Consider the following 12,794-nt stretch of genomic DNA (forward strand, 5'->3'; position numbering starts at 1 on the left):
TTGCATGGCAGTGCATCTAAAAATAAATACAAGCATCAATAAATGAGTTACAGAGGAAAGCTCGACGTCTGCCCACATGAACCACCCTGGGGCTCTATATCTCTGCCATGCTGAGAGTTTTAGCGTCTGTGCAGGGTCTGTAGTAACACCACATTAAGTGGAGTGCAACCTGAATAGTGAGATAAAGCACACCATAGTCAGACCAGAGCAAACACAGTTCCTCCTGGTAGCCAGCAGGTGGCAGTAGGAGCCCAGGCCTTTTCTGAGCTTTTGGATTGCTGACTCACTCCATGTCTGACTGTAGTGATGCAAGGTTACTGCAGCATCCAGCACACACAGCTGGAAGGGTGCACTCCCCTCCATCAGTCCCATTCAGTTTTAGAATAGCTATTATTCCTCCAACTTTATCTTTTGTTTATTCATTTTTCACTAAAACATTTTGTTTTTACTAATACAAGGACTTTATTCAAATCTAGTAGAGATAGTAGTCTAACTGAAAGGTAGCTCTGCATATGGATAAAGCATTAGGGCCAAAATGATGCACACTATATGGGCAAAAGTATTGGGACACAAGCTTATTCATTGTTTCTTTTGAAATCAAGGGTATTAAAAAAAGAGATTATCCTGCTGTTGTTGGAGTAACTATTGTCTCTATTGTCCAGCCTCCAGGCTTTCTACTAGATTTTGGAACATTGCTATGAGGGTTTGATTGCATTCAGTGACAAAAACAATGTGAGGTTAGGACATTGGATGGCCACTATCATTCCAGAGAACACAGTTCCACTAGTCCACAGCTCAGTGCTGGGGTACCTGCCAACCGGTTCATGTTTATCTACTCTGAAGAGTCCTATTCTTTTGGCAGTACTTCTCTACAGGGACTATGCAGGCAATGTGATTGCTATCTGCATCAGCAAAGTGCAGATTAAAGTAGCTGAATGCATTCATTAGAAGGGGTGTTCATAACTATTTGGACATATAAAGTGTATATAGAAGATACCATGAGAATGGAGGTTGTACTCTGAGGCTGTCCTTCATAGTGGGGGTGCTAAGTGACATTGGCTGCACTCCAAATAACAGGAGTCAGCATATACATTCCTTGATGGTTGCCATAGAATAGAAATGTTTTTTTGTGAAATGCTTTTCTGTAAAAGAGAGAGTGTGTGTGTGTGTACGTGAAGAACCCTTAAATTGGTAAAGAAACTTTATATCCACTTATTTAAAATGATTTTAAAATGTTCCTCACCCACACAAATGCTTCTCAAAGAACTCCTTGTAGCACCTCTGTACAGAAGCCTGCTGTGTATTAATGTTGTACCTCACTGGTTCATGAAAGATCTACATTAGAAGACATGTTCCTGCAGATGAAGCTGCACCATTTTACTCTCTCCCTCTCTATGTCTCTCTACTTCTGTCTCCCTCCCTCAGTCCCTGTGTGTGTGTGTGTGTGTGTCAGCTCACTGTAAGCCTTTTCCTGCTGTGAATCGGTTTCTCTTGGATGAAAGGGACGTTAGGATACGCTGAATTACGCAGTATTTTGATGTTCAGGAATTCATTCAGATAAAATATATATTTCACCCATTATGTTTTTGGTCCTGACCATCGTTGAGTGGTGCAAACATCTGGAAGGCACATCTCAGCTGCCTTGGCCTAAAACCAACAGATCAAAGCTGCTTTGATAAGGGCTCCGCATACAGAGAGAGAGAGAGAGAGAGAGAGAGAGAGAGAGAGAGAGAGAGACAGAGAGAGACAGAGAGAGACAGAGAGAGAGAGAGAGAGAGACCCTGCACACATCCTAATCCCTGGCCGATAGCAATCTGGGCAGAAAACTCACTTTTGACTTTTACCTTTAAGCAGGCAAAACCTCAGAAGGGCCATTTGCAGTCACATGGTCAGCACTTTAAACCCCTCTGAAGCTCCAGATCTCAACATCTGAACTTACACCATCTGAACAGAAGTCGCTGACACCAGCGGATCATTCTGTCTGCCTCTCTCCTCCTCACTGTCTGTCTGTCAGTGTGTCTCTTACCTTCTCTGCTTGAGGTTCAGTCTGAAGAACATTCTGGAGTTTAGTTCAGCGAGGGGTTAGGGTTACTGTAATCTATGCTTCATTTATTTTTTTTTAACAGTGAGTGAATTAACTGCTTTCACCATTATTTTATTGTTATTATATACAGTTTTTTGTGCTTTGATTTGGTGTATTTTTGTACATGCAAAGCATGACAAACAAATATGATGATGATGATGTAGTATGTTATTATTATTATTATTATTATTATTATTATTATTATAATTATAGTAGTAATAGTAGTGGTAGTAGTAGTAGTAGTATTGTTGATAATGTTGTTGTTCCCCCGAAGCTATGTGACTAATGCAGCTAGCAAATAGACCTAGGAAGATTCCATGGCACCCCAAATCTTTATGGCTAACATAAACTTTTATTATTATTATTATTAGTAGTAGTATTGTAGTAATACTACTACCTATCTTATTACTACTTATTATAATACTTATTATAATATTTTTTAAAGTAACTGGCATCAATAACTATAGTAATAAAAAATATTATTACTACCGCATAATTATTACTACAGTTATTTTTGTCGGTTAATTTTGATTGATTTATAATTGTATTAATATTACTACTACTACTACTACTACTAATAATAATAATAATAATAATAATAAACAATGGTCCTTTCCTCGCACAGTTCACTTTGTATTGTAATTATGAATCTCTAAACATATTGTCTTGTAACAATTACGATTATAATCATCACTACTATCATACTCATTTAATTGCAATGATTGTTTTTGATACATTGTTATTATTATTATTATTATTATTATTATTATTATTATTTTTGCACACGGTAAACTTTTATCCCATGTCAGGTGTGACATCACTCAGGAGCTCGGCTTTCTCCACCAATCACCGCTGGCCTCCCTCCTCCTCTACTCTGCTATCAGCTCTCGCGCCAGCGGCAGCAGCAGCAGCAGCTGCAGTAGTAGTTGTTGTCATGGAGATGGATTCAGGCCCGGCGTCGGCTGCGGGCGCCGTTGCCATGGAGACCGGGCCCCGCGGCGAGGAGCGTGCGGCTCGGCTGCAGCAGCGCGGAGAAAAGCGCGCGGACTTCTACATGCTGATCGTGATCGGAGAGATCGGCACCGAGCAGCAGCTGCACGCCGCCAGACAGCACATCGAGCGCGGTGAGTGAGGGACACATCACCGCTACCAGAGAGAGAGAGAGAGAGAGAGGGAGCTGTCCCCCGGGGAGCAGACTGCAGGGTCCAGGCGCAGCGGCCTGAGCAGAGAGGGCTGCCCAGCCAAGGGCAGGGTGTTGTTTATCCGTCCTGCAGAGCTTCTGTGGAGCTCTGTAAAGATCACTGCAGGTCTGCAGGATGCTGGAATGTAGTGGGCCTGTGCATTCACAGGTTATTTAATTATATATTTTGTATGATTATGTAATGCTGATTATGTAATGGGTTGCTTTTATTATCACACCGTGTCGATTTTAAGACTCTGTTCTATATCATTAGCTGCAGTTATATTGATATATTTCTATATTATTTAGACTGCAGTTATATTAATATATTTATATATTGATTATTATCTGAAAAACTATATATCTTTTCAGACGGATATATAGTGTGTGCGTGTGTCCGTGTGTGTGTGTGTGCGTATGTGTGTGTCCATGTAGCGCAGCTCTGTCTCCACTGCAGAAAGGCAGGGTGCAGACAATTCGTGCACGTAACAGTTTGGAGTTTGCTGACGCAGCACTTACTATAAGTTGTGTGCATGCCAAAACTGAGGGGGGCGGTACTCGTGTTTATGCCAGTTTAACTGCAGAGCGGAGGATACGGTTGTATACAGCTATAGAGGTCCAATTCAGGACTGCAGATGCCAGCACTAGCCTAAAATGGGTTTATTTGGGCTTTGCCAGTGACCTGAGTGAACACCGCGCCATTAAGAGGGCATTAGAGCACTGTCTGCTTTACCCTGGACAAAAAGAGCTTTGAGGGCTGTTTAGGGCCGTATGATGGACATTGCTCATGTGTCTCTGCGCAATAGTCACAGTGCATGATGTGCAAATTTACCCAAACACCTCATGCTTGGTACAAAAAGAAGGCTTAAACTGCTCTCATTGTTCATGACATATCTACCAGAGACAGGATATATCTGTCCAATATCATTTATTAATTTCATTATGAATATCATGACATGCTGGAGCATTGACTTCTGGTGAAGTCTGGGTCCCTGTGTTTTCTAATATTGCAGTATATATCGCAGTAAAATAATAATACAGTGCCATTTGTTTCTAACATCGTAGAGCCCAACTCTGGATTTACATAATTCAGAAGTGGTTGCATAGGAATACATATGCTATATGTCCAAATGTTTGTGGACACCCCTTCTAATGAAAGCATTCAGCTACTTAAACCCATTGCAGACACAGATGTGCAAATGCATGTAGATGTATAGTCTGTCTAGTCCCTGTAGAGAAGTATTGCCAATAGTATGGGACTCTCTGGAGCAGATAAACACAAACCTATTCACACCATTCCTAATGCCAGGTGTGGGATAGAGGGGTATACTTTGAGCTTTGGAGCAGTGGAACTGTGTTTTGTGAAATGTTGGTTATTTTGGCTATTTTTTAATACGTTGGGATGAGTTAGAGATGAGGTGGGTGAAGATCATCCAACATCCTGTCCTCAGTAATGTTTTTGTTGCTGAATTCAATCAAATCCTCACAGCAATGCTCAGTTTTCAGTTTATTATTTATTACATTTAATTTATGCTTTACTGACTGACACTGTGTACTGGGGAAAGTGATGTGCCCTTATTTGTGCTTGCGATCACTCCTAGTGTGCTTAAATGTGTCTAGTTCAAAAATCAGCTTCTTAAAGGAATAGTTGCCTAAGAAATCAAGTATATGCAATTTGACCCTTAGCCAACATGTAGTTAATCAGCCAAGAAATGTTTGGTGTCTGAAGTTTGCAACTTTAGTTTTGCAGTGGATCTACGGGGCTGCTGTAGCTAATAAATAATGAATGTAATCCAAAAAGGCACCCAAAATCTTTCCAGCTGGTGTAGACTTATGTTATATTTATATTCATAGGAAAGTGGTGCTGCCAGCATCAGCAGACAGGGTGGAGGAAGTGCCAGCTTCTCCTGTGGGTGCAAAAGAAAGTGTATTATTTATTTATTGAGTTTTAAGACTATTGTTTTGCCTATTCATTCTTCGACTTATGTTATATACATATTCGTGAAAAAGTGCCACTGCCAGCACCAGCAGACAGGCTAGAGGAAGTACCAGCATACCCTGTTGGTGCATAAAATTTTTTTGTTGATTTAAGATTATTTAAAATTGAGTGAACTGTGGGGCATTAATGCTCTTTTGTATCAAATTTAATACAGTTGACATTAACTTCAGCTGCTTTGACAAATAGCAGCAGGTAGCTTCTCAAAAATGGCCTAAAACTAATCTCTACGCTAATCTCAGCTAATTTAACCTCACGAGACCCTCAAATCCATCGACTCCTGCATCCAGTAGTTTTCAGTGGGAAAATGCTGTTTTGATGCTGTTTCTGCACCCAAGCTTAGGTTTTATGTGACCTTGGCAGCTGCTTTTTGTGCTGCACACTGAATTTAACGCAGTAAGTGGTCAAGTAGTATCCATTATCAGCATCACCCACTATCCAAAAGACATTCCTGGAACTATGAGAATATTAGGCTTGTGTCTCCAGTGCAAAGCTAAAGAAGCTTATGTCCAAAACACCCAACATCTCTTAGCTAACTGACTACATTTAGGCTAAGGGCCATGTTCTGTAAATTATTCATTGAATCATACCTTTAAGATAGATGATATGTGGGTATTCATCCACTACTTATCAGACATGTCATTTTTCAGCTGAATATGTTCTGCCTGCATTTAGGCAATCAGGACCAAGCTGGCTCAGCAACAAAATATATACCGGCTAAACCAACCCCTAATTCACTGCAGTAGCGTAATGACCCCTATCCATACTGTGCACTGGAAGAAGCAATGGACTGAATTTACTTTATACGTGTTTACGAATGAAATAAATTACATCAACACTATTTTTCAGATTTTCATTTTCCTTTTGGGAAATGACTTTGTTGGTGCCATATAATTTATTCATGAAAAATCAAGGGAAGCCATTTCAGTGCATCAGTTTTTAAATGTGGAGCCTTTTAACTTTACTTTAAACCAGTGTACTTATTAAATTTTCACTACTGAAATCCAATCATAAACATTAATTAGGCATCTTGTCCTGTAAACATACTGTACAGTTGGTGCCGTATCAGTTTACATTGCCTAAAAGATCCTATAGTATGGGTCTGTTTTTGTTCCCTAAAGACAAGTTAACACAAATGCTCCCCTGATGTCTCACTGTTTGTCCCCGAGGTAGGAATGTTTTTAGGCCTACTTGTGTTGAAAATGCCTCAGAGTAAGATGGCAGTACCTTAGAGAGCACATGCCTTCTAACTAATGCATGAGAGAAGGAATACAGCTGCGGAAGGAACACAGCTGCTCCACAGTTGGTCTCTAACATACACAGAGAAAATGTAGTACTGAAGTACTTTAGCAGTGTGGCAGCCTGACCGGGTCCTCAGACGAAGAGAATAAATCATTTATCCAGTTCTGAGCGGTGGTAGACTGATTTATTGCAGAACGCTGACTCCATACATCAGCCTCAGAATGTCAGATTGTCAGACACCTGATCTGATTTAATGTGAAGCTGTGATTAGAATAATAATTCCTTCCTAATGGCCCATGTGAAGCTTAAAGCTGAAGAAATTGTGTTTAGCGAGATGTTTTTCAACAGAATCATACTAATACTGACTAACACTCATTTAACTAATCCATTTTTTTGCAGTTATAGATAGCAGACAAAACATACACATCCTCAATATGAAAAGATCTCAAGACATTCCTAACACATGATACTTATCTGGAAAAGAGTGAATAAAATATATCAAAGCACTTTCAGCTCACAATTGTCAGTGTTTAACTTGTCATCAACACTTGGTTGCTTGAGTATTGAGTATGAGGATTATTTCTGGATAAAGCCAAGACGCCTAAAAATGCAAGTGTAAACACTCCCAAGACCCATTTAAAACAGATACAGATTTAACCATTCTGCAAATCCACTCGGCATGCAGCATCTAGTTGTTTATCGATTCAGCCTGTTCCTGTGCTGTGCTAAAGATGGTTGCTGTGTCCGAATTTGCAGTTTGTGATGGGATCTGGTTTAAATATCTTGGGTGAGTTTACACTTGCTTATTTATGTACATATAGAACAAAACAATGTTTACAGAGGAATGGTGAACAATCTAGTCAACATCAGACTAGAACAATCTAGTCAACATCAGAAGAACCAATGCCATTACAACACACCATTTTCATACATATCTGTTCTGCCCGCAGTTTAGTTTCATCCATTCATGTTAAGGTTGCAAGGAACGTTCAGCCCTCAAAAAACCCTTGGCTTCAGAATAGTACTCGTTTACATATATCAAACTTTTTAATCAAACTTTTACATTTATTTAATATGGATAGATTGTCATATTAATAGTGCTTTATAGTTGTAATAGTTTATGCTGTTCATGTAAATTCTTCAATACATTAATTCCATTAATTCCATATATTAACACCCTGTCCTGTAAAAACATGTTTGACCGAGGAACATTTTACAATATGGAATTATGACAAAATGTAGGACATGGGACCTTTTAGACAAAGACAAACTCTGGATCCTATTTCCCTAGGAAAATAATTCACATTAAGAAGTCTTCTGATTCCAACACTGAGCTTAATATGGCTTCAGTTCTCCTTCTGTGAGACAAAAACCTCCATTTACATCAACTCAGATACACCATATACACCATCATTCCAGAGAACACAGTTCCACTGCTCCAAAGCTCAATGCTGGGAGACTTTACACCCCTGTGGGGTGCCCACAAACATTTGGACATGTAGTGTTGTCAAAATTCTGTCGACTCACAATTCTGGGTTTAACTGTGAGGCCAATAAGATTGAAACCTGCCACCACACCCTCGGTCGGTCAGCTCAGCCTGTGCTTTCTGCAGCTATAGTTAGCAATGCCAAAATCTCTTTTTGGCCTCCCAGAAACAACCCAAGGGCACTTTTGCTTGGCCTTTATTGATTTTGCCATAGCAATTAACACTTAAATCGATATTCTTCAAGAGTTTTAGCTGGGTGTTGGTGTGTTTGGACTGGATTCAGATATCTTTTAGAAGACAAAGGGAGGGGAGTTAGCTTTTGTGTTGGTGTGGAGGAGAGGGCTCTGTTTGTTATCTGCTGGCTCAGTGACACAGCATTTCAGAGCACAGAGACTGCAGAGTGTGTGAGATTTGCTCTTCGTTTCTCATCTGAGGAAAACAGAGTTTAATCGTTGTGAAGCAAAGTGGTGAGGAAGGACAGGAATAATGAGGGAAAGCAGGCGAGAGGCATGAGGATGTGATTTCATCCCTTAATCCTGTAAGTGCTGTGTTCAGCGAGTTCGCCGCAGAACGATTGCATGAGCCGTCTGCCTTTTTGGGTACTGTTATGTAATGTTGAATGAGATTCCATGAATATTCTGTAAATGCAGAATAAAAGGTCCCACAGAAGTTGTAGGAGCTGTGGTTGCTTACACTTGTTCAGTGTAGCTTTCCTTTCAGCAAATGTAATCTCCACATTGACTTTGCCCTCACAAAAGTAACTTTCCATGCTTCCCTTTAATTTTTCATTGAAGAAAATGGTCTTTTCTCGTCTCAGCTCTGTGAACGACCCTCACACATATTGTTACAGATGTTTTAGATATATCGGCTATCACAGAGCTGGCTGTCACATGGCTGGACAGTTTGGTTCTAATACACTGTTTTTGTATTGTTATATACAGTGTTATAAAAAAGTATTTGCCCCTTATTTGTTTTTTTTCTCTAATCGCATTACATTGTCTCTGTGTCTGCTTTTAGATGTTTAAAAAAATTGTACTACATTATTATTTCATTGCTTAATTTTGTTAGACATTACTGTCATAACTGTCATATTAACGTAACTTTCACTGGCCCTAAAATAGAACCCTGTGGGACTCCAAACAATATATTTAACCAAACGGTTGCCTACTAGTTCTCAATAGTCCCTGCATTCGAATAATAGCTGAATAATTTACCTGTGGTTCAAGGGGTTAAGGAGCAAATTCATCCAACATGCCAATCACCCTGTGAAGAAGTAATTGCCCAATCAATTACTCAAGTAACAACTTAACCAAAATTAACATTGCCAGGCTTGAAAGCAGACAGCTCTGCTGAATGTGAACCTCCCTCATATTGAGGTAATGTGAATAATATGAGTAGTCACCCCTAAGTTTCCCATGAGACTGTTTTCAAAATAGAGTCCAGAAAAATTAGATCTCTCTGGGATCGGTACAGAAATGTGTCTAAGGTTCTTGGACATCAAAACACACTGAGAGACATTATTTACAAATTGAGAACCCTAGGAACTTTGTTGAATTTTCTCACAAATGACTGGCCTGGTTATTGGGCAGGATGCTCACAGCACACAAAAACAATCATTTACTGACGGACTCAGTTACAGCTTGCAGCCTACTGAAATATCAGTACTGAAAGAGATAATTTTGTCAATATCATTGATAAACAGTATTTTGTGGATCACTATGTGAAGATGTGAAGAGTGCTATTGAAATCGACTGGCACCAGTTTGACACAGTATTTGTCCAAATTATGAGATATTTTATATTGATAAAAATAGATAAATTCTAAATCATATACATATTAATTAAGCTGTAAAGTATTTTGTTGAATCCAATACCTATTCAGTTTTCAGGCAGATGAGTGTTTAATTTTTTTGTATTTATTTGTAATATAAATATCATTTAGTATTTAGCATTGTGATTCTACACTTGATATTGTTATTGCAGTTACATCAGCAGAATGCATCAAGTAATATGTTTTGTTTCTGTGTGTGTGTGTGTGTGTGTGTGTGTGTGTGTGTGTGTGTGTGTGTGCAGGAATCCGATCCTGGGACATCAGCCTTGCAGTATGTGATCTGGACAAACAGCTGCAGCTCTTCATTACCAGACACTCTGCCCATTTCTCTGCAGAGATAAAAGGTCAGTGATGGGTGTCATGACAGGACAAGCCGGAGCAGTTAACTAGGTCTTGGTTAGAGAAACAGAATAGACTAAAGTGACGTTGTCTTCTCTCTGCTTTTCTAAGGTGAAAATTCTTCCTTTCTAGTTTAAAAGTGTATTTGGACATTTAAACCCATAAATAAACGAAATGATGTAAATAAAATGTTAAATGCAATGTTCCACATTTCAGAAACACATTTTAACCTTTTAAAATCCTGCAGTATCTGAAACATATGGTTGATTACTATATACAGTTGTTTTGACCTATTTGTGACCCATTTTGTACAAAGAAATAAAAAGCCTGTTGCCTGTTGCCATTCTTATAATTAAAGCCAATGGGCAGATGCTAAATTCAACCATTCATTGGCTTCTACTGTTATTAGGATTTGATTACATTTAGCAACAAGAGCGTTAGTGAGCTCAGGATGTTGGATGATCACAACCCCACCTCATCACTCAACTGCCCAAGTTATCCCAAAAGTGCTGAATTGAGCACCATCATCATTCCAGAGAACACATTTCCACTGCTCCACAGCTCAGTGCTGGGGGGATTTACACCCCTCTAGCCCACACCTGGCATTAGGCATGGTGCCAATAGGTTCATGTTTATCCGCTTCAGAGAGCCCTTCTGTTCTATTGGCAGTACTTCTCTACAGGCACAAGCTGCGTGTGTGCATATGCAATGGATGCAGTAAAGTAGATGAATGCGTTCATTGGAAGGGGTGTCCACAAACATTTGGACAGGACAAATAGTATATATTAACATAGTTCTCATTAGATTAGAGGGATTCTTCAAAGAAGTGCGTAATGGAAAATGCCTCAAAATGATCATCAGTGTCAAATCCGTCGTACAGCTGCAGATACTGCGGATAGGTTCAAACAATACTCAGGTTCAAAAATGTAGGAGTATTCCTTTAAGGAATCATTCCCAGATATCAGTTCCAAGGTGACCCGCTGTAATCACATGGCTCGAGACAATACAGTCTGAGGCTTACTGTGTGCAGTGTAAGACAAGAAACCTGAAACTGCTCTCCTGCCTACTGAATGAGGAACTGTGCATGTGTGTTTACAGCACCCCACACTGCCATCGCACAGCCTGCCATAATCATCAGAGAGCTGTGTCAGGAAGAGGGAGCTGCAGAGTCAGTCTGCACTGCTGCAGTGTGAGTGTGTGTGCTGGAATGGGCCTTTAGTCTGTGTGTGTGAGCTGAATAAGGCTTTCTCAGGCAGGATCTAAAGGCTCAGGTGTGCTATTCTCTTTCCTGGCTGTACAGGGTTTTGCTGATGCTGTCTAAGAAAGCTTCTCCATCCACTTTGCAGAAATTCTGGACACATGATTTCATGAAGCTGTGAGATTCAAGTTAGATCTATCTGGTGGCCAAATGTTGCAATGATCTTTCGGTCCTGGGGGGCTGGCGTTCAGGACGATTTGGTGATTTCCGTGCTTAAACACATGTAATTCAACTCATCTGCTACCATCCTGAATCCTAGGCCTATTTCAGTTCTCAGTCCTAATGTAGAAACCATTATGAATGATTTGGTAACCGTTTAGTGCATTTTGTGGCATCCCACAGGGTTCTATGTTAGCTGATACTTTGAGTAAAGAAATAAAGTGTGGGCCTGTGCACAGCATTTATGTGGTTACATTTCAGGTTTAGTGGGTGTGTTTGAGTCTGGCTGCATATGGTTGGACCCAGTGAAGAACACTGATTTAGACTGATTTAAATTAGGGTTAAACAAAATCGGTTCACATGAAGGCCTTTAGAGTGAGCAGCTTTTGTTAAAATATGCAAATCATTAAAAATAAATGAATTAAAGATGCTTTAATACATCATGAATTCATGCCAGGTGTCCTCATCACCTCACATCAGAGTAGAAAGAGACACACAGATATTGGAGCTAAAAGAGCAAAGCTACCTCAGAATCCATTTTGGTTGGAGACAATAGGACACTTTCTGCACGCTTTTTTTTATCATAAACTATATGAGACAAAAGTATTGGGACACTTGCTCATTCATTGTATCTTCTAAAAATCAAGGACATTAAAAAAGAGTTTATCCTGCTTTTGTTGGACTAACTGGAGTACTGCTAGTTCTGCTAGATTTTGGAGCATTGCTGTGAGGATTTGATTACATTCAGCAACAAGAGTATTAGTAAGGTCAGGATGTTGGATGATCACCACCTCACCTCATCACCCAACATCCCAAATGTACTGGATGAAGCACCATCAATACACCATTGCTGTCTACTGCATATATTTTGAGCTCAAGTGATAATTATACATATGAAGCAGCCATGCCTGTTTAAATGTCTTGATTTATCCAAACACCCAAAGATCCAATGATCATTGGATAGAGGTTCATATGCTTATTGTACACCTTTATTGTACACAGTATCAGTATTTAAAGACATCATACCAGTCCAGCTACCCTGTTAATCCAGATATTTTCACTCTTATACCTTCAAATACATTTGCATTTATTATTGAACTCAGTGAACTTGTGTTTAATGTCTTTGTTTCGTTCTTGAGTTCTGACTGAATGGTGGACCGTTGTCCTGGATACTGTTCATAGAGTAGACTATTGCCGTTTTTTTTTTTTCTTGGCCTGTTT

At 39.6% G+C, this 12,794-nt stretch overlaps 1 protein-coding gene across 1 annotated transcript in view; it reads left to right on the forward strand.

Moving 5' to 3' along the window:
- Positions 1-3,017: 3,017 nt before the first annotated feature.
- Positions 3,018-12,794, forward strand: part of map1ab (microtubule-associated protein 1Ab) — a 48,333-nt gene continuing 38,556 nt past the window's right edge. Inside the window, exons 1-2 of the mRNA XM_072664269.1 lie at positions 3,018-3,207; positions 10,060-10,161. Coding sequence (XP_072520370.1) covers positions 3,018-3,207; positions 10,060-10,161 — 292 coding nt within the window. The remainder of the gene's footprint in view (positions 3,208-10,059; positions 10,162-12,794) is intronic.

The sequence above is a fragment of the Salminus brasiliensis genome, chromosome 19, assembly GCF_030463535.1.
Source record: "Salminus brasiliensis chromosome 19, fSalBra1.hap2, whole genome shotgun sequence".
NCBI lineage: Eukaryota > Metazoa > Chordata > Actinopteri > Characiformes > Bryconidae > Salminus > Salminus brasiliensis.